The sequence below is a fragment of the Stigmatopora argus genome, chromosome 6 (assembly GCF_051989625.1).
Source record: "Stigmatopora argus isolate UIUO_Sarg chromosome 6, RoL_Sarg_1.0, whole genome shotgun sequence".
NCBI classification, from domain to species: Eukaryota; Metazoa; Chordata; class Actinopteri; order Syngnathiformes; family Syngnathidae; genus Stigmatopora; species Stigmatopora argus.
In genome coordinates, this window is record NC_135392.1 from 4,089,154 (window position 1) to 4,110,438 (window position 21,285).

At 40.0% G+C, this 21,285-nt stretch overlaps 2 protein-coding genes across 17 annotated transcripts in view; both read left to right on the top strand.

Moving 5' to 3' along the window:
* Positions 1-5,486, top strand: part of r3hdm2 (R3H domain containing 2) — a 58,326-nt gene extending 52,840 nt beyond the window's left edge. For all 15 annotated transcript variants that reach the window (XM_077602139.1, XM_077602151.1, XM_077602141.1 and 12 more), the window contains 8 exons: positions 392-549; positions 670-809; positions 1,434-1,534; positions 1,786-1,955; positions 2,031-2,175; positions 3,242-3,336; positions 3,440-3,524; positions 4,015-5,486. In XM_077602139.1, coding sequence (XP_077458265.1) covers positions 392-549; positions 670-809; positions 1,434-1,534; positions 1,786-1,955; positions 2,031-2,175; positions 3,242-3,336; positions 3,440-3,524; positions 4,015-4,355 — 1,235 coding nt within the window. In that variant the 3' untranslated portion in view covers positions 4,356-5,486. The remainder of the gene's footprint in view (positions 1-391; positions 550-669; positions 810-1,433; positions 1,535-1,785; positions 1,956-2,030; positions 2,176-3,241; positions 3,337-3,439; positions 3,525-4,014) is intronic.
* A 627-nt stretch (positions 5,487-6,113) lies between these two features.
* LOC144075867 (SH3 and cysteine-rich domain-containing protein 3-like) lies at positions 6,114-17,859 on the top strand. Of its 2 annotated transcripts, XR_013300656.1 has the most exons (15): positions 6,114-6,481; positions 6,986-7,048; positions 7,132-7,210; positions 8,090-8,246; positions 8,333-8,430; positions 8,966-9,047; positions 9,689-9,786; positions 9,860-9,920; positions 9,995-10,044; positions 10,114-10,217; positions 10,289-10,340; positions 11,031-11,168; positions 11,252-11,365; positions 14,438-14,529; positions 15,771-17,859. XR_013300656.1 is itself a non-coding variant. In XM_077603300.1 (14 exons), the coding sequence occupies exons 1-13, from the start codon at positions 6,258-6,260 to the stop codon at positions 11,348-11,350; spliced, it is 1,305 nt and encodes a 434-aa protein (XP_077459426.1). In that variant the 5' UTR covers positions 6,114-6,257; the 3' UTR covers positions 11,351-11,365; positions 14,438-14,742. The 2 variants fall into 2 exon arrangements, 1 of the variants encoding a protein (XP_077459426.1); XM_077603300.1 differs by lacking the exon at positions 15,771-17,859 and having other exon boundaries at positions 14,438-14,742.
* The last annotated feature ends 3,426 nt before the right edge of the window (positions 17,860-21,285 follow it).

Sequence of the window (21,285 nt, forward strand, 5' to 3'; positions counted from 1 at the left end):
ACTTTTAAGGGTAAGGCTTATGGAGGCGGCTAATATGCGAGAAAATACAGTATCTATTTTAATCAATAGGATAACCTCTGCCTTTATTAGCAGTATGCTAGCCAAATTTTCTTTCATTTCTCTTCTGTAGAGGTTGCTTGTGTGTGTGTTGAATAGAACAGAATTGACAAACACATTGGACTTTGGTACTCGGTGAAGGTCTGCCAGATTCACGTGGATCTGGGTCACTGTGACCTTGATTGGCAAATTGATATTTGGCTTAGAGAGAAGTGCTACAATAGGCTTGAAAGAGTCATCCTCTGTTTTTTTCTCTTGGTTGTGATTCTTCAAACAAATGTAGCTCATCTAATTTTTATCCCCCTTCTCAAAAAATTTGCATCCTTGTCACCAGGTCTGCAGACCATGATGGCCAGCCAGCAGCCCAGTTACCAGAGCATGATGGGTGTGCAGCAGCCACAAAACCCCGCTCTGCTCAACTCCCAGAGAGCTGGCATTGGAGGGCAAATTCAAAGTATTATGGTGCAGTATCCGCAGATTCCATCCTATCAGGTAAGGTTGCTGAAAAAGAAAAAAACGGTCACAGTATGAAAAGGCTTTAGTCAACAACAAAAAAAGCTTATTTGGCAAATTTACAAGGAATGCTTGATTAAATACTGACATGTCACGCAGGTGCCAGTGGGAAATGAGAGCCAGCAGGTGGTGCAGCAGCAGTACCAGCAGCAGGTGATGGTGCCCGTCAGCCAATCGGTCCAGGGCCCCTTGCCTGTTTACTACAGTGTTATCACACCCACACAGCAGAACAGCACAAGGTACCAATTCACGTTTGTAACCTACTGTTTGGAAGGAAAAAAAGTGCACTCAAATGAAAAAAAACAAAGCAAATCTGTTTTAGTGACATGTGGCAGACATTAGCCTCTTGCTAACAACTTCATAAAATACCGTTCAAAAAATATTCCAGTTACTTGTCCTAGCACCAAATTCTTTGCTTTAAAAGCCTTAAATGAGTCTATGAAATATTTTTCTTTTATTTGGAGGCTAATGCTACAATTTCATTTTTTTTCCTTTTGAAAAAGCAACTAAGCAAATTCAAGGGTTTTAGAAACCTTTTTAAAATTAGCCTCTTACTAACAACTTCATCAAGTAGCTTTAAAAAATTATTCCACTTACTTGTCCTAGCACCAAATTCTTTGCTTTAAAAGCCTTAAATGAGTCTATGATATATTTGTGTTTTATTTGGAGGCTAATGCTACAATTTCATTTTTTTCCTTTTGAAAAAGCAACTAAGCAAATTCAAGATTTTTAGAAACCTTTTGAAATTTCAGCCATTTTTCAAGGGCAACCAATGGCAAATACATCTATCATTTCAAATATCTTGGGTGAAACTCTTAGCTTTTACATTGTGTATTTCAAATTCCTTATTCCCTGTGTCACAGCCCATCAGTAGGCTACCTGCAGCCCCCCAGCTCTGAACAGTATCAAATCACCCCGTCGCCATCCCCCTGCAACCCTCAACAGTTACAGCAGCAATATTCAGGTGAGACCCCAATTACATCTTTTCCCCTCCTTCATGACTAATTTGTCTGTTTGATAAATCGTGTGTGTTTTTGGCTACAAGCTAGGTGAAAGTTTACCTGGGGAAAGTTCAGACAGGGACAGTGAGGGTCCGCTGTTTGCCATGGGATAATATTTAAAGACTTCGTGGAAAACGTGAAATGCACCAATGCCTTGTGCACTCACTTGGCCATAATCCATCTTTTCTGAACGATCATCTATCCGTGTCATCAGGAGTGCCGCCTCCCGGTCCTGGAGTCATGGTAATGCAGCTCAGCGTCCCCAACGGACCCCAGCCTTCCCAGAATCCTCCACTGGTGCAGTGGAACCCGTGCAAGTACTACAGCATTGAGCAGAGGCCTGGCAAGCCAGGAGAGCTCTACAAAGCTGACAACACTCCACAGGTACACGTGCGAAAATGAAATTCTCGTCACGTTTTCATTCTCACAACTGGGTTTGTTGTTGCTGCTTGTATCCAGGCCAACACCCAGCTGACAAGTCCGCTAGCCTCGCCAACTCAGTCCCCCACACCATCTCCCTCTGGCAACGTTAGCAGCGTCTGTCCGGGCCTGGGACCACTACCCCTCATTTCCCAGTTTCCACGACCGGGAGGAACAGCTCCAGGTGAACGATTTGCAATTTGAGACCAAATTTGGCATCCACCGAGGAGAAAACAAAAACAAAACATTACTTCATTATTGCTGCTTTTATTTGTGCCGCCTATGATGGTGATAGACATCAAATCCATTTCGGCTTCGAGGTCAAAAATAGATAGGACGTCTAGCGCTGGTCATGTCATCTCATTAGGTCACACGACTGGCATCGTGCCACTTTAAACATACTTTAAACTGCATACGGCACATGTGTCAAAGTGGCGGCCCGGGGGCCAAATCTGGCCCGCCCCATCATTTTGTGCGGCCCAAGAAAGTAAATCATGGGTGCCGACTTTTTGTTTTAGGATCAAATTGAAATGAAGATTATAGATGTATATTATATTCACTGATTTCCCCCCCTTTAAATCAATAATTGCATTTTTTAAATCAATTTTTCTGTGTTTTTAGTCCACAAATCATTTTATAAAATCTAAAAATATATAAGAATATTTTCTGTTTTCCACTTTAATATGGAAAATAAAGAAAAATTTGGTTTCCTTTTGAAATGAAAAACAAATGATTAAATAAATAATTTTCCCTTACTAGGAAAAAAAAGCTCAAATAAACGTTGTTTTAGATCTATAAAAAATGGAATATTTAGGGTTTTTAATCCAGTTCTTTTAATCCATTTATTTAAAAAAAAATCTAAATATTATATCTAAAATGGTCCGGCCTACATGTAATCGAGTTGACATTAATGCAGCCCGCGAACCAACCTGACCGAGGGTCTGACACCCTTGGCATACGGGTTACCTCATCGCCACTTGTACCTATATATTTACACTTACTCTATTTTTGAGTGTACAAGTCGCACTTTTTATGTCATATTTTGGCTGAGCCTGCATCTTATACTCAGCTAAACAACTTATGTAGTGTTGTTTAGGCTTTTGCAGCCTGAACAACTGTTATGTTCTATTATTTATATTCCAGTATGACTTACCTGCATGATATTTTCCTCCCAAGTGTGCATGTCTTGGCCTGTGCGTTTTATAGTCTGAAAAATGTGGTTGCTACATTTGTTTTTCAATGATGTTCAGGTGACGGCCGCTATTCTCTACTGGGACAGCCGCTCCAATATAGCCTGTGCCCTCCTCAACTCATGCATGGCCAGTCTTCATATAACTCTCACCAGGTCAGCCAAGTCTTACTTTGGACACCCGACCGAGTTCATCGCTTTGTGCTTGCCGCCACCTAGTGTTCTATTTGCTTACCTTGTAACCCATTCCGTCGCGCAGGGCCAAGGAATCATGAAACACGGTGCCCGAGGGAAAAAGCAAACGCTCAAATCGGCATCCACTGATCTCGGTACCACAGATGTTGGTGAGTTTGAATTTCCTCTTTATTTATGCAGTCCAATATTATCAGGAGATTGCAATGGGCTTCACACACACTAAAATGTGTAAAGATAAATGAACAGATAAGTAAAAATAGACAACTAGTATAAATGACATCCATATGAAAGATGGTTGCACAAAATGCATGGAATTTGCGCATTTGTTACAATATTTCATTTGAGTTGGATGCCAATTGCCATCAATGGCAGTGAATGAGTTAATAGGCTCCTATTTCCAAATGAATGTGTTTTTTTTTCTTTATTTCTCGCTCAGAGCAGATCGGGAAAGAAAAATCACAGTTCAATTTAACACACAAAACAGATATTGATCCAAGCTGTTCTTTAAGAGACATCCGATAATTGGCCCTGCCTTTCATTGGAATAAAAGAGACGGACTGCATACTTATCGATCCGCCAGGCGCGTTAGCTAACCTTTTCACTTGCTTGTTCACCCAATTCCATCTGCTGGCGTCTTAGTGGTGAGTCGCGTGCTGGAAGTAACGGACCTGCCCGAAGGGATTTCACGTCCGGACGCCGAGAAGCTCTTTAACCAGCTATCCATGTGCGGCGCCAAAATCCAGTGGCTCAAGGAGCCTCAGGGAGGACGAGGAGGCTGCGGGCCCGCCGGGGCCGCGGGCATGGTGGGTGGCGTCGGCGACCCGGCCCACCTGTACACGGTGGTGGCCGTGTTCCCCAGCACCATGGCCGCCCAGAGTGCTTCCTTCAAACTGAACAACAGCGCGGCAGGCCTCTTCAAACTGAGGGCCGCCAAAAAGAACTACGACCTGCGCGTGCTGGAGAGGGCCAGCTCTCAGTGAGAGGACGACACGCACGGACTCTCGGCGTGGAGCGGCGGTGGCGGCGAAACGAACGGAGGATGGAGGTGGGTCGGGGCAGGGAGGGGGAGGGGGGGCTGCTCTCGGTGTAAAATCACAAAGAAAAAAAATGTAAACGTGTCAAATGTATAAAAAGGGAAGGTGTGAATTTTCAGGTGGTTGGTGTTCGCGTTCAAATATGACTTAGTCGTTGGTTTTTAATTCCTCGTTTTTTTTTTTGTATTTATATAGCCGAAGAGCACACGGGACACACCCGCATGCGTTTTCACCCATGAAAATTGTGCTGCCGTCAAATGCCATCTCTCACGCGCACACACTCAACAGGAGGGAAACACACCCATCAACACACTCAACAGGAGGGAGATGCACCCATCAATGCGCACACAACAGGAGGGAGATGCACCCATCAATGCGCACACAACAGGAGGGAGACACGCCCATCAACACGCACACAACAGGTCACGTAGCACACAAATGGGAAACTCACACTGGACAGTCGACCTCAAGTCAAACCTCCACGTCCGCCACCTTTTGCGTCCCTTCTTCTACTTCTTCTTCTCCTTCCAGTCATCTCCTGCAATCTCGCCAAGTTCCACATTTTCTCTCGGAGTCCATCGTCTCATGCTGCTCTGCATTTTCTCTCTTTCTCTCTCTGTCTCGCTCTTCTCTTGCTTTTTGTTTGCCTTACTGCTGTTGTGGGGTTCTGTATTGCGCTCTTTACGTGGGAGGGAGAGGGTTCAATATATTTATATAAGTGATGTAAGGAATAAAGAAATCTATATATTCAGTGATTATTATTTTTTTCTTTCTTCCTCCCCGAGTGACCCGTTTATGGCCTTTTTTCCCCCTCCCCTCTCCTCTTACCTCCCCTCTTCATCCCACCTACACCAATTCCCCACATAAATCCCACTTTACTGGCCTTTCCCAATTTGCCCGAAACCCCCCAACCCCACCCCACATTGTGTTTGCATTTTTTGTTGACAGCTGTGCAGAAAGTATCCGAAAATGTAGTTGAAGTGCACAATGATTGCATATGTCTACTGTAAATTTTATTTAATCTGTTATTTTTTTTGTTCGTTTTTAAAAATATAAAAGCTGAAAAATCGAAAGAAATCTTTGGTGTGGTTTTGTTACTCTTTAGTGAGTACACAAAGGTGGAGGAAAAGACAAAGTATCTTTTAGGAGTTTTTTATTGTTTAAAAAAAGTGTTTTTCACCAAATATCTGAAATGTTTCAACAAAAGAATTGCCAAAATCAACAAAATCTCAACATTTGACCCCAAAGCCTCACCGTTTGGTAAGTATGATTCCAAAAATTATGCTCGTTGATAATCAAATTATTGTCACCCAATCAGACAGTCATTCACTCAAACATAAAATAAATGTAAGATGATGCCCAGGGCTATAATAGTGTTTAAATAGCGGCCAGTTGTCAAGAGGGTCCGCAAATGCTGACCTCTGTCAGCCTCTCCCAGTTATATTTCACTGCATTTAGTTCAGAAATGCAATTTTTCGTTTACTGTATTTTCTCATATGTAAGCCGTATTTGTAACTTTAAAAAATGATGACTGAATCAAGGGTATGGCTTATATGCACACAAGACTTACAGTTCCTATGCTCTTTTTCAGGTGAAAATTATGAATCAGGGGGAGGCTTATACGCGAGTAATAGTAAAATTCAACAATTTTAAGCCAATTTTAAGGGTGCGGCTTATACACGGGGGCTTATATGCGAGAAAATACGGTAGTTATTGTTGTACAAAACATAACACATACTAAACATGTCCGAATTGTTTTAATACAGTCCATTTCAATTAATCTTTACAATATAAAATGTAAAATAGGAAGATGCTTGTATCTTAAGTTGGGGTTTATATTGGGCCCACATGCAATTGGGGGAGCTGTGCAATTCTTTACCATTCAGCTGGGAGAGCCTTTCAAAGCTTTTCAAGTGCTCAGCTGTCCCAAACAGTCACTTGCGCTCACATGGAGGGCTGGTCTGGCAGCGGGGGCATTTTTCGTCCCGATCGCCCACCTGTCGGAGACTCGTTTGGAACGCCCGATGTGGAACAGACAGCAAGAAAAGAAGTGTTAGAAGAAGAACTTTAAGGTCAGTTTGATCGACGACATTTAATTTCAGTCGTTTTTTTTCAGTGGTTGCTATTCGTTTTTATAAGTTTTTGTATTGATTTAGGTTTTGATCATTTGGTCTATTTGTCATGTTCCGGATTCAAAAAGATCAAAACTTAAATTGAAATAAATGTAATCAGTCATTCTGAATGGAATTTTGACATAAAAATTGCTTCTGTGGATGAAATGCAAAACTTTTTTTTTCTTATAGTTTTTTTCCCCACTTAATGTTTTTTCAAGTCGGAATTTTGTACTTTGGTTTGTTTTCATTGACCTCATTAGTCATCAGATGTATTTTTTTAAATCACCATTTCAAGATGTTTGTGGTGTTTCATACTTGTATATTTTTTTAATCAAAAGCCCAAATCCAATTTCCTTATCTAATGAAACACATTTTTTTCCTTACTAACTTGGCTAATTGAATTTATATCTTAATCTTCTGTCACATTTGGGACCGTAAACCCTCAGCATTTGATATTTCCAGATCCCGAATCCTCAGGTTTTGGGACTCAGAACCTCAGTTGTGCACCATGGCCAACTATGACTCGTGAGTATACATTTTCTGGTTTATATTTTGGGGTGTTTATCATTAACCGTTCAGTGTGACGTTTTCTTATGTGATCGTGACAGGCTGGATGACAAGCATTCTGTGGATATTCATGACAACCCCCCTTTGGCCGATAATGTGGTGAAAGAAGAGGATAACACGGTAAGTAATATCATGTGGCTTTATTTATTCAGGCCTTGTTCTAAGTTACAGTGGCAGTGGGCTTCCATTTATGGAAAATGTAGCCCCTGATCTCAATCATTTGCAGAGGGTGAACACAATATAGCTCATTTTGATTGAAAGATTTTAGCGTGTTTTGTCCTTTTTATGGTGTCAAACTAATAACCTCCCTTTTTAGTCTACTTCCCAAAAATCCTTGTCCAATTGCTTCAAATTTGTACATGAGCTGTTTGGTGTCATTCAACGCTTAAATTGCTAAGACCAACCAGTTTTTCTCATTAAAAGTCATGGTATAAGACGCTAAATTGCTAAGAACTTATTCTCTTTTAAAATATTTATTAATTTTTTTAATGCCCTCTTCCCAACAAACCACAAAATAATGTCCAATTACTATCAAATTGGAAGTAACTTCTAATGCACAACGGTCACTGAGTGAGCGTCTCTAACACTTTGGAAAATCTTAACAACAAACTTTCGACTGCCAATCGGCGCCACCCTTAAATAAAATGTATCAAAACTACTCCCAAATATACTTTTGCACTTAACATACCCACACACCCACCCACACACACAACGCCCATTTAAATAGCCTCCAGTTCTCCACTTTCAGGATTAAAGGTTGTTGGACAGTGGATTAACACTGCAATGAGGGGTGATACAGCAGGCAATTTGCGCATTATGCCGCCATCACTCGGTAGCGCTAACCTTCTCTTAGCATTCCAAATGGCATTGGCCACAATGGCTCTGAAAATTCCGAGCCGGAATGGCTCCCATGTCGCTGGTGGCAACCATAACTGACTTCTGTTACTCGGCCATATTGTATGTACAAATATTTCATCTTAAAATCATATTTGTTTGCAGGTCTATTTCATCTATGACGAGGAGGTGGAAGTTGAGGAGCGAGACGATCCACCGCCGTCCGAGTCCATCAAACCCATCAACGACCGTCCCCATAAATTCCGGGACCACTACTGCAAAAAGCCCAAGTTCTGCGACGTGTGCGCACGCATGATCGTTTGTATGTAAAGCAAGAACTTCATTATTTACCTTTTAAGACGTCCCTGTTGTGCTCATTTATTTTACGGTCTCCTTCTTTCTCTCTAGTGAACAACAAGTTCGCCTTACGCTGTAAAAACTGCAAAACCAGCATCCATCACCAGTGTCAGTCTTATGTGGAGTTCCAGAAGTGCTTTGGCAAAATTGTGAGCTTACTTTTCTTTGATATATCTATATTTTTATTGCTCAAATTCAAATATCCATTTATTTATTTTTAAATAGGCAATTAAAGTCATAGTTTTCCTGTTTTTATTTTTATTTTTTTTCAATTTTTTATTTGACTCGCCCATACCTGTCAACTTATACGTTTTTCCTATATTTAATGTTTTTTTGATCATTTCACATTGTGTACGCCATATAACAACTTATGTACGGGGATATTTTTAAGTACGTTTTTTTTGGCCGAAGTTGACTGGTATGCTTGCCACTTAACATTTATTGTATGGTGGCATTGTGAGATAAAATATTTTAGTTTAACCAAATCCTAAGTTGTTTATTGCCACTTTCAGTATGTTTACCAGCATTTTTGTGACTAACTGGGTACCAAGAAAATGTGCCAGCATTTATATCATTTCTATAATGGCATAATCCATTACAACTATTCAACATGAGTGTTGTTGGAATTGTATTTTTACACTGGTTCTTTTTTTTGTGGTATCTTTCTGCGTGTTTTTGTGTTAGCCTCCAGGATTCAGGAGAGCGTACAGTTCACCTCTGTACAGCAGCCAGCAGAATGCGACCATTTCCCAGCTGTTGCCCTTCTGTGAGTTTTTTTTACCTTTTATACACTAAAGCAGAGGTGTCAAACCCAAATTTGTACAAGGCCACATTGTGCTACTAATGGTTTACTCCAGAGGCCCTTCATGCCTGTCAACTTGGACTGCTACAATAAATTGACTAATCAACAAGTGATCATCGAATAGATCAACAATTCTTTTTTTCATAGTTTTTTTTTTTGCGCAAAAAAAAATTCAGAATAATTTTTGGAGCCTCTTATTCGCAAATTGTCTAATAATATACGTTTTTTAATCTATTAATTTTTATTAAGAGGGTATTGTCTGTTTTCTAAAAAAAAAAGTTAAATACAGTAAATATGGTGTTTTTCTCTTTTTAAATATGTTTATTGTTTTTTACTGGAAATATTTTATATAGAGTTTTAGTTGTACCATTAAAAAGGAAACATCCTAACATACAAAAATATAAAGTATTTTCTTATTCATAACATAGCACTCATGATTTGCTTCTGAAGGCTAAACAAAATGATGTGGGGGTCCGTATCCACCCCCCTGGCTTTGAGTTTGACCCCTGTGCAACAATCTCTTTTGCCAGTGTGATCATCGCTTACATTTTCCATTCCTCTAATTCTCATTTCCCGTTTCCGGTTGGACGTTTTGCTGCGGCTAGCGGCGTCGAATCGCACGGACCCCGTGTTCGAGACCCTTCGTATCGGCGTCATCATGGCCAACAAGGAGCGCAAGAAGGGTTCTGATGACAAGAAGAATGTCAGCCAGGGTGTTCTTATGATACATTTCCTCATGCAAATGTTTAACACGTCCACCTTCCTGTTTGCTTTAGATGATGAGGATGGAAGAAGACGAGTCGCAGCCCAAACAGGAGGAAAATGGCGGCGGAGGAAGTGAGTCGCTAATAGACTTTAATCTTCCCTATTAGTTGGAATCGTTAGTATATCGTTGTAAATTTGTGTTTTAGCCAACTTGGATGGAGACAAACGAGGGGACAAGGCTGCAGCGGATGACAAAGTCAGATGAACGATAATTCAGGAAATGATCTGCAACAGAACGGAAATGCAAATCCGATGTTTGTTTCAGAGTAAAAAGCCTCAGCCAGGAAAGATGGGAGTTTTCAGTCAGTCTCATTACTACCTGGCGTTGTACCGCTTCAAGGCCATCGAGAAAGACGACCTGGATGTGCAGTAAGATGATTTATCAATGGATGTATCCTATTTTGCGAAGGCTCTGCACTCACTTTCTGTTGGTTTTCTAGCGCTGGCGACCGTATCGCAGTGATAGATGACTCTAACGAGGAGTGGTGGCGGGTGAGTGTGTCTGTTGGGGCACTTGGCTTCTTGCCCCAAATGTATCCTTGTTGGTTTTAGTGCTGCTTAGGTTTACTTCGTTAAATTTGACTCTTGTTGCTAATTTATAACATACCATAAAAACTGATTTTTATTCATTTTAATTCAAATTTTCATCTTATTTAGCATATAAAAACAAAAAACGAAATGAAAGATTCTGGAGTGATTATACCATTAAATGATCATTTTTTTACAGCCATTGATGGCGGTTGACGTCCATATTTTTTTTATTAGGAGGGCTGTCGGCGCTCCAAATGGATTGGAAGTCTTTCGTCGTCAATGGCAGCCAGAAAATTTTAAGAAAAATGGCCCGAAAGGATTAAGAAAAAAAAAACATTTTATCTTTAAGAAAAATGGCACAAAGGGAATAAGATTTTTTTTTTTTTTTACAAAGTTCTGAGTAGTCGGTAAATGTAAAATGACGCTCATTTGATCGCTGCAAGATGTCCCATTCAGACTGGTTTGGACGTCTATGGCCATCAATGGCAGTCATGGAGTTTATTTTAAAATCTGGGGGATTGGGGATCCAGAAAAATAAAGGTTCTGAGTTCGTGCAATAATAGATAAATAGATAAATAATATGAAACGATTTAATTTAATATAGAATTTAATTTTTCTCAAGTCGTTACGCTTCATTTCTTCTCTCTTCAGGGAAAGATTGGCGATAGGACGGGCTTTATCCCGGCCAACTATATCATCAGAGTACGTGCCGGAGAACGAGTGTACAGGGTGACGCGCTCCTTCGTCGGAAACAGAGAGATGGGCCAGATTACTCTGAAGAAAGACCAGGTGGATTTGAGTCATTAAATTATGGTAAATTAAGGATTTGTTAAAAAAAAGAATGCATTTTTACATGGTGTGCATTGCTGCAGATTGTGGTGAAAAAAGGTGACGAATTCAATGGGTACCTGAAGGTCAGCACGGGACGCAAGCTGGGCTTCTTCCCAGCCAATTTACTGCAGGAGATCTGAAGGATTTTTTTCATGGTCAGTTTGACTCTTCTGGATGTTAGTGCTCATTTCTCCAGTTGCTATTGGAAATTTCCGATGAGTGTGGTTTGAGAAAAGTACAAAAAATGTCCTAGCATGCAGTTAAGGAAATGATTTCATTTTGAAAAATGCTCTATTAAAAGAGTCCAGAGAGATTAGTTTGGGGTATTTTTTTTAATGGATAGATGTGCTCCGTTTATCTGTAACTTGGTGTTTATTGTAATTTTGTAGATGTACAGAGAAAGCTAAAGTAATTTGTGAAGAGTTAGTTTAGTTTACATTTACGTATGATATTTATATTTCTTTCTAGGCTGTTACAGTAATCCCTCGAATATCGCGGGTAATGTAGATCAGACATTATCGAAAAATAGCAAAGTAGGGTCACCGCTAGTTAACTTTTTTTTGGTTCTAGTAGCAAAAATGGCTTCCACTTATGAGTTTCAGCATGGATTTTCACATTTTTATGAACTTAAAAATATATTTTATAGTTAATAGCTGGAAAAAAATCCCAAAGTAGTGAATTTGCGATAATCGAGGGATTACTGTAGCTTTTGATGAACTAAATAGCTCTTGAATGATTGATATTTTAGCTAGCTATCGACAGCTAGCTCTTTTTCAATGCCAGAAGACAAATAGACAAACAACTATACTCAATTACTCATAATTTGTGTGCCTTTAATAGACTATCATGCATGATATTGGACGACTGCGCAGTTGGAAGTCATTTTGGTTCAAACGTTCTGTACATGCAGACCAACTGAGCTGAGAAAAGTCATTCCAAACAATCACAACCTTGCCAAAAATGTCACAGAATTAGCATTTTAATGTATATGGACAAAGCAGTCACATTTTTGTCCATTTAACGACATCCTGAGGGATGCAATGCTATTTTCTGATGTCGAGAGGCATCCGGAATGACAGGAATGGCATTCCGATGAGGACCCAATGGACATTTACACCACACTTCTTTGCTCTACTTGTCAATGAGTGGCCTAAATCCATTTTTTCTTCTTCAGATGTGCTTTACAGACACTGAGTTTGTCAATTGTCATCTGAGGGAAGGAGCGTGGAGTAGGTGGACATGGGTCACTTCCACCAAACAACCTTATGTCATGCATCAAGATATCTCAAACTTGTTTAACCTGACATATTTCGGGAATAATGTGACATACATTTTCAAACCGGCACCACCTAGAGACACCATTTAACTCATTGGCTGTCATTAAAATCCATTCAAACGGTTGCCAATAGCAGTGAATTAGCTAAACAATCCTCACTAGATGGGAGAGGAGTCCGTTCATTTGTATGTTTTGTAAAATGATTACATTTTATTCATTGCAATACTTCATTTTGCCAACAGAGATCGCCCTTACGCCGTATTTATACTCGTACTCAACATGGATCGAAGCTTATCAGCATTTAATGCTGTCCAACTCAACTCTCTCTTCATAAAATATGAGGCCGTTATATTATCAATATGGACATAGAATTAGCTTTGTTTGCCAATGATTGAAATCTCGCTGAAAACGACTCGACAATTAAAAGGAAGCTGTCAGATGATTAGTAGTTGACTTCATGCAATGTTTCAAGAAGTTACGGAGTATTTTGTAAGGGGAAGAGATATTTAGATTAATGTTTTAGTTGTTTCTAAAAAGGATACAAAAGGCCACCGTAGTTTCCTAGTTCTTAATGTACTTAAACTTTCGATTGCACAGCATCAGCATTCAACAATTTCACAATTCAGTTTAAAATTTTGTTTAAGTTGGTCTATAAAAGTCTCCAATTTCACTATTCAGTTTAAAATTTTGTTCAAATTGGTCTATAAAAGTCTCTTTCACTATTCAGTTTAAAATTTTGTTCAAATTGGTCTATCAAAGTCTCCAATTTCACTATTGAGTTTAAAATGTTGTTCATATTGGTCTATAAAAGTCTCCAATTTCACTATTCAGTTTAAAATTTTGTTCAAATTGGTCTATAAAGATCTCCAATTTCACTTTAATTTCACTATTCAGTTCACTGATCTAGCAAAGCGAAATATGCTAAGCTCATTGAAACAAAAACAAGCAAAACAAAGAAACAAACTAGCATGAAATTTAACAAATCTGTCTATTTATCCAAATGAATGTGTTCAACACAATATCATAAAAAATTCAAATGAGCAACATCCAGAAAATTAATCAAAAACCTAAAATACAATACTCTTAGTTTAGCTTAATTTAGCATGCTAACTTTTTCTGCTCACCTGTAAACCAAGCTAACCAAGACACAAATAAATACAAAAATATGCTATAGTAACTTCACCCAGTGTGTTAAAAAAACACACTGACAAACTGTAGTGTGAAACATCCCAAAGTTTAGTGAGCGCAAGGGAGGCAATGCCAAGAAAATGCTGCAGGGTTGGAACCAATTAGGCCCAGATGATCCCTCCTCTCTGGCTCCCGGGGGTGCGCCTCGGTGACAAGATGAGGGATCATCATCATTACTATTATTTATTTGCTAAGCAGAGGTCGGCTCCGGGGCCATTCCTAATAGGATTCGCGCATTTCCAATGAGCGCCTTTCGCTTTTTTGGCCTTTGGGTCACGCGCCCTAGGACAATCGCGTCATCGTGTGTCGTCAAAAAGCACGCGTACGTTTTGGAAGCAGCGTTACCAGAAACGTCTTTTAATCAATTATGCGGCCCCGATTGTAAGCCCCCGCAAACTATCATCAATAATACGTGGTGGCATCTAGCGACGTTGCATGAATAACTTTGGCGCGCGGGGGTGAAATCAATTGTAATTCCAGAGCGTGCTATGCAATCCAAATGAGTAATACAGATACTTTAGCATATTGTTTACGTTTTTTATTTTGGGTGTCTGAAATGGACTCAAAATGAATTCAAGTAAATTGAACAAACGGACATTTATGTACTTATTTTTGTATTTATTATCTATTTTATTTAGGTCTATACAATGTATTTTCCTGTGTATGTGTTTTTACTTTTTTGCTACTGCAACAAAATGAATTTCCCTTATTTAGTCTAATCTAATCTGAAATGAGTCGTTAACACATTCATTGCCGTTGACAGTGACAGCTGCTCATTTCATTGGATCTGGCAGTGTGAACCGTGGATGAACATGACGAGCCCACCAAATCAAAATGGAATCGACATCTATCGAGGTCAGAATTATGGATTTCCCGTTCTAAAAATACACAAACCGACCCCATCGGATTTGAGAACGCCAGCCGACGAGTCTCGGGATTTTATCGTCTATTTTATGGCTACTGCTCCGAGGAAATTTGTCAAATTTTCACATTGTTTATGTTCTAGACCAAGGGTGTCAGACTCGGGTTGGTTCGCGGGCCACTTTAACGTCAACTTGATTTCACGTGGGCCGGACCATTTTAGATATAATATATTTTTTATAAATGGATTAAAAGAACTAGATCAAAATCCCTGAATATTCAGTTTTTTATAGATCTAAAACAATGTTTATTTTAGCTTTTTTTTGTTTTTTACATATTTTTAGATTTTATAAAATGATTTTTGAACTAAAAACACAGAAAAAATGGATTAAAATTACAATTATTGATTTAAAAGGGGGAAAATCAGGAAATTTAATATACATCTATACTCTTCATTTTAATTTGATCCTAAAACAGAACGTTGGCACTCATGATTTACTTTCCCGGGCCACACAAAATGATGCGGTGGGCCAGATTTGGCCCCCGTGCTGCCACTTTGACACCTGTGCTCTAGACAAAGAAAGGGAGACATTCTGCAGAATTTGATGTTGAATCTAATGAAATATCCAACATAGGCACGAGGCAATATTATCTATTTATTTATTGTTTTCAATTCACGACTTGTCCTGTTCAGCTGCTTAGACACTGAGACTGGGAATCGGAATGTCCTTATTGGTTGAGTTGTTTTAATTTGCCACCTGGGAGTTTGATGTAATTGTGATTGTGTATATTGTGTTGTTGATTCTGAGAAAGCAGCTGAACAGAGGGTGGGTTGGGGGTGGGGGGTGATGTTGGGGTTCAGACAGAAGAACAGAAGGAATAGTGACACAGAAAAAAAAACTGAATTAAATATATGTTTGTATAAACATAGTATATGGATGTATGCTACAAAATAAAAGCAGGATTGCTGTTTACCCTTATAGAGGGGACAGAAAATAGGACATAAGGTCAGATTCCCCATCACGTGATCGGAGTTCCTAGTTTGATCTCCGCCGTTATATTCCATATATTAAACTCTCTAGGATTCAACCAAAATGAACAAATTGATACCATGGAGTTTTTTCTCCTATGACAAGATGCCGTTTGAACAAGGCGGAGTTGAGTGTGTATGATCAATGTGCGCGTTGCATTGGGGAAAATCTTGGTCCGTGTGTGTGTATGTGTGTTTTATTCAGGTGTTGTGGAAGCGTACCTATACTTAGTCCATAAGTCACGATGCTCTCCATTTCGAAGACACCTTGGGGGCCCACATTATACCCAGTGAGACTCCATCACGGCCCACGCCAGATCGATAATCCCAGGGAGATAGTCGGTGGGAGGGGAGAGATGGGGGGGGGAAAGGAATGTGGCTGCGGGACAAGGTGAGGTGGGGTCGGCGAGGAACGCAAGGGTGAAAGATGAGGGCTGCTTTTGCCCGCTTTTGTCCCAACGGGTGCTTTGCTGACTGTGTTTTTTATCCAGGAAAGAGTAGCTAGCACGCAAGGCTGGAAAGAGGAAGGGGAGGATGAGGATGCACTACAAAAGATCATTTTTTGTGAAAGGGAAGAACATTCTAGTAGAGCGAAAACAAGACGTGTTCAAATTTGGTGGGGGGATAGCTTAAATCCATTTTTTCAGGGGATAAAATGAAGTATTTCAGAATTGTGACATCCAATATATAGGTTTTTCAAAATATATATTAGTAGGCAAAATTGGTAATCATATTGAACCCGTTAAAATAAGAATATTACAAATATTTTCAACGTTTTTTTTCTCTGGCAAATTTTGCAAACCTCGAACATGAAACAAATCCAAATGTAGACTTTTAAAATTGCCCTAATTCAAAACAATTTGACAACTTTGAACCTTTTTGTCATAAAAGTCGTATTTGAGGAAAAACAATCCAATGTCAAATTGACAAAAATGACAAAAAATCAAATTTGTCCAAAAAGTCAGAGTCAAATTTAGTCTATGTCCTCTAATATTTCTTTCTTTCTTATTCTCATTTTTTTATATCATGTTTCCTTTCTTGTCAATGTTTTTTATTTTGGTTCTAAAAACACACACACAAAACTATAAAGGAAATACTGCTGCGTTGGAGTGGCTCACCCGAACAAATGGGTCGTTTGCTCTCTATTTATTAAGCCGCGCTTTCTACACACCGTTGCGCTGTTTTGTTTTATTTTTTTGTTTGTTTTTTGAGTGATGAGCGGCTCACGGCAAGCACCGGGCGATGACAGATGGACGTGACGGGCAGATGCTTTGCGCCGTCGTCTCTTTAATCACAGCAAGTCGGTCGGCCGAGACGCGTCGCCTCCGTCCTGTCAGCGCGACACGAAGCGGAGACAAATTTGTCACGCTTGCCGCACATTCCGACGTTAAAAGGACCCCAAAAATGGCAAAAACGGATTGTTTTTGATGAATGCGGGCTCGCTGACTGACTGCACGCTCGGCAGGAAGTCGAATTTTTAATCCGTAGGCTTTGACGAGCTAAGAATGGACGCAGCGGGACCAATGAATGACTGACGTCGGACTTTGGCGAGACCGGGAATTTGACTTTTCGATATGTAAATACGCAACGGGTCTGTTCGATTTTGGGCAGATTTCATCAAATTGCTTTCGGAATTTAGCAGCAGGTTGAAAATGTGGTTTTTATTTTTTAAGTTTGATTAGCTTGGCAGGACAGTTTTATTGTCGCCTTGTGCAATTTACATGGCAAGTTCATCTGGTCTTTTGTGGTTTGGGCAGGATTTCAAAATAAGGGCTAGCAAGCACACAGACTGAATTTAAATGAACCAATCACAGAAGCACAAAAGTAACGTAAATTCAACAGGAATTACTTTGGTGGATGTCTTTACTTTGTAGTTGTGTTCCACTGATGCCATTTTTGTGTGTTTTTAAAGTATATATATGTGTGTGTGTATATATGTATGTGTGTATATGTGTGCGTGTATTGTAAGATTATATCAGTTTTTGTGAGTATAAAAGCATCGTTCTCATTCAAACTGTGAATGGCTGACATGTCAGCATAAACACTCAACAGTCTGACTGATTAATCAACCCTAGTCTTGTGATTGGGTTGACATGTCCGACACTGATCAATTACTTTTTGCCCTGCAAATGACTTAAACGTATCTGTCCAAAGTCCTGCTGACAACTGTCAGTTTTGCCTGCATATAAGACTCACTCACTGGTCATTCGGAGAGAGTTGCAGGACAACAGACTGAGCGGTTCACGCTGTTTGAGCTCTCCCCATTCTGCAGTCTGGTAATAAACTGAATCTCCTTTAAATTGGTCTCACTCTTTCTTAACGTGCTCCTTAAGTTGTTTTACAGACCTATCATATATGTATATACGTATGTATATGTATATATATATATATATATTTTTTTTTTTTTTGTTGAAAAAAATACTAAATTACACGATGTAAATTTTTTGTTTTCATGGCTTGCTAAAACTTTTGTAGAACAGGAAACAAACGACTTGTACAACAATCGGCACCAAGTTCGGAAGGGAGGGCACTTGAGATGCGCCTCGTGACCAACAAAGGGCGCCAAAATGAAGCAAATATGCGGCAAGTTCATCTGTTCAATATCAAAGGTACGACTTACCAAGCAGCTGTGACAGGCCGCTTATGTGAGCCGAGGCTGCACACTTATATTCTGATGAGAAATGAATCATTGTTAAATGAGTAAAATATGCTTGTTCAAAAAAAAGTGTAAATATTCAGGTGGGCGCTTTGCAACTTCGTGGTACAAATGAGACATTGTTCAACTCCGAAGGAAATTATTCAAACTGGATCAAATCTTACTCTTAATGGATCAACATAATGAGCGTCCTTAATTTACAGCTTTTGTAGTTAAACTTTTTTTGGTGGAAGTGGAGTTCAATTATGTGTTATGAGATCGGAGTACGTCAGCTAAAACAGCTAAAATTAGCCGATATACAAAGATGCTAAAGTTCATTTGAAATATAACCCAATTGGATAGGATTAAAAATCAGACAATAATAAGGACAGTGAAGCAGACATCCGATGACTCGCGGAATTGTGCATCATTTTTTAGTACTGGTCGATACCGATACTACAAAATTAGTGCTGAGCTCAAACATACACACACACACACACACACATTATGGCTGAAAGACGCAGATACAAGTCATTAGCACCGAAATGGCTAACTCCGCGAAATAAGCCGGCAATAGGCAGATAAGATGCGAGTGACAGATCATCCCAGATTTTTTCCCTCGCCGGCGGAGGCGGAGAAACATTCCATTTGGAGTAGGCGGAGAAGATAGCGCGATAAGATGACATCAGCCTCAGTCCGCCGCCATCGCTCCCCAGGTTTCCCTCGCAAGGTCAAATTGACATTGGATGAATTCACTGTCAATTAAGAGCCTAATTGTTTGCTAATGCCCCGAAGGGTGTGTTTGCGGCAGGGTGCCGGGGGGGTGGTCCGCGGCTGTCAAGGCTGGTTTAATGCGATAAGGTGGCCAGGCAAACTTCTTAGCGGTGGGTTTCTCACCTCGCGCTCTCTTGGTGGAAGTGTCCAACAACTTGGAGGGGAAGAGCGGAGCCGCGGGTGGAAAAGAAGGCGTTCTTGAAAAGGAAGTAGCAGGAAGACATGAATAAAAGAGGGTGCCGGAGGCCGTGCGAGGAAGGCTGATGAAATGGACAAAGCCTCCTGCTTGCTAATAGTCGGCCCCGAGGCTTGTCTTAGTGGATTCCTAATCACGGGCGCAGGATTTCAACTGTGTCGTGTGGATGCGGCTCAATTGGCACTTTATTTTATTTTTTCTTTATCTGTTTACATTTTTTTTTTTTTTTGGTAGTTGCACATTTTATGACTGTTTTTTCATTGTACCTTGACACACTTTTGGTTTGATGATTATTGTAATTATACTAAGTTGCAGTATTAGGAGAATTTTTCATCTCATTTTTGGAACTGCTTTATCCTCACTAGGGTCGCGGGGGGTGCCGGAGCCTATCCCAGCTGATTTCAGGCCAGTGGTGGGGGACACCCAGTCAATCACAAGGCACAAGGAGATTAAGGACAACCATTCACACTCATACCTAAAGGCAAATTAGCATACAATTAGCCTAGTGTGCATGTTTTTGGAATGTGGGAGTAAGCCGGAGTACCCGGAGAAAACCCACGCAAAATGAAAGCTATTATTTTTGACAAAAAAAACTGACCAAGGCAGGATTGGTCGCCAAAAATATTTTTAGCACATAATCATCTACATTTCATAAACATGCAACTAAATATGATTTTTTTCCTTTAATTAATAAATTATTCATTTTCCAAACCGCTTATTCTCATTCGGGTTGCGGGGGTGCTGGAGCTTAACCCAGCCAGCCAAACGCAGGCACCCTGAATCGTTGGCCATTTGCCTAAAAAAAGTGTTCACAAGAATTCACAAAATAATTTGCCCAGCATATATTTTGGTCCAGCAAAAATCCTTTTTTTAATTACAAAAATAGTTTTTGCAAACAAGAATTTTTAATGCAAATCCACCATTTTTTTTTCTGCGCACGGTTTTACTAATAAAATTTTTGGGGGGCGAACACTGGCAATACTTTGACCCGCTTTTTTATGGTAAGGGCTGACTTGTTTGGTCTTATAATGTTTTTTAAAGCGAATTAAATATGTCAAATATTTAACAATCTGTCCCCCCAAAAAGCTAGTTTCCTAATATGGAGCTGACCAAGGCAGGATTGGTGGCCAAAATATTTTTAGCACATGATAATCTGCATTTCATAACGATTGGCGTCCCTAAAATGAGCATTCAATGAACATTCTTTTTCCTTTGGCCCGAAACATGTCCGCTTCACGGCTGCTTGTACCGCAAAATAATCATTTAGCGCAAATCCATTTCAATTAGCCAATTTATCTGCGGGCTCGTAATTGATTCCACTGACTCTCGCTTACCGCCGTCTGCACTCGGCTTTGCTTTTTCAATTATTTTCCCGATTTCCTTGTTGTTTTAACGGCTCGGCCATTTTTGTTGTTGTGTTTTTTAGGGTTATTTTTATTTTGAAAGTAGCGTGACTGGATGATGGCCAAAAAGACTGAATGATTGCCACGTAAATGGACAGCTAGATGAATCGCCTGATGGACTGATTATCCCAAAGATGGAGGACAGGCGGACAAATAGTAGAGTGAAATAGGCCGATTGTCGCCGCGACCAGCTGATGAATAAATGGCTAGAGCGAACGAACGGCGCGGCGGCGATTGATGGACGGGCCACCTGCACCCTCGGCCTACTGGTGAGCACCTACTCGTCTCTAATGGAGGGTAATGGGGCTCCAAATAAACTGGCAAACAGCTCTTATTTCCGCTTTTTCCGCAGCGACCACAACAAGCGAGAACGGAGGGGTTTCGAGATTGGGAACATTTGGACGCCCATCTCGGTAATTAGCTGTGAGCGAAGTACGGATTTAGCAATAATAGTCCTTGTCACCAAAATAAGCCAATGTGGATGGTTTTTCAAGGGGTCAATTTTATCCTATGTAAAGAGTTAAGAAGGAAAATGACACGTTGTGTGCTAAAATAGCTAAAATACAAAATTTTGTTAGTTTGGCGTAGTTGTAATTCAAATATGGAATGTGTTATTGACTCGCTTTTGTAAAGTAGCATGGATATTTATCCATAGATTCCTCAGTAACAGTTATAAATAGGTGTCAAAGTGGCGGCCCGCGGGCCAAATCTG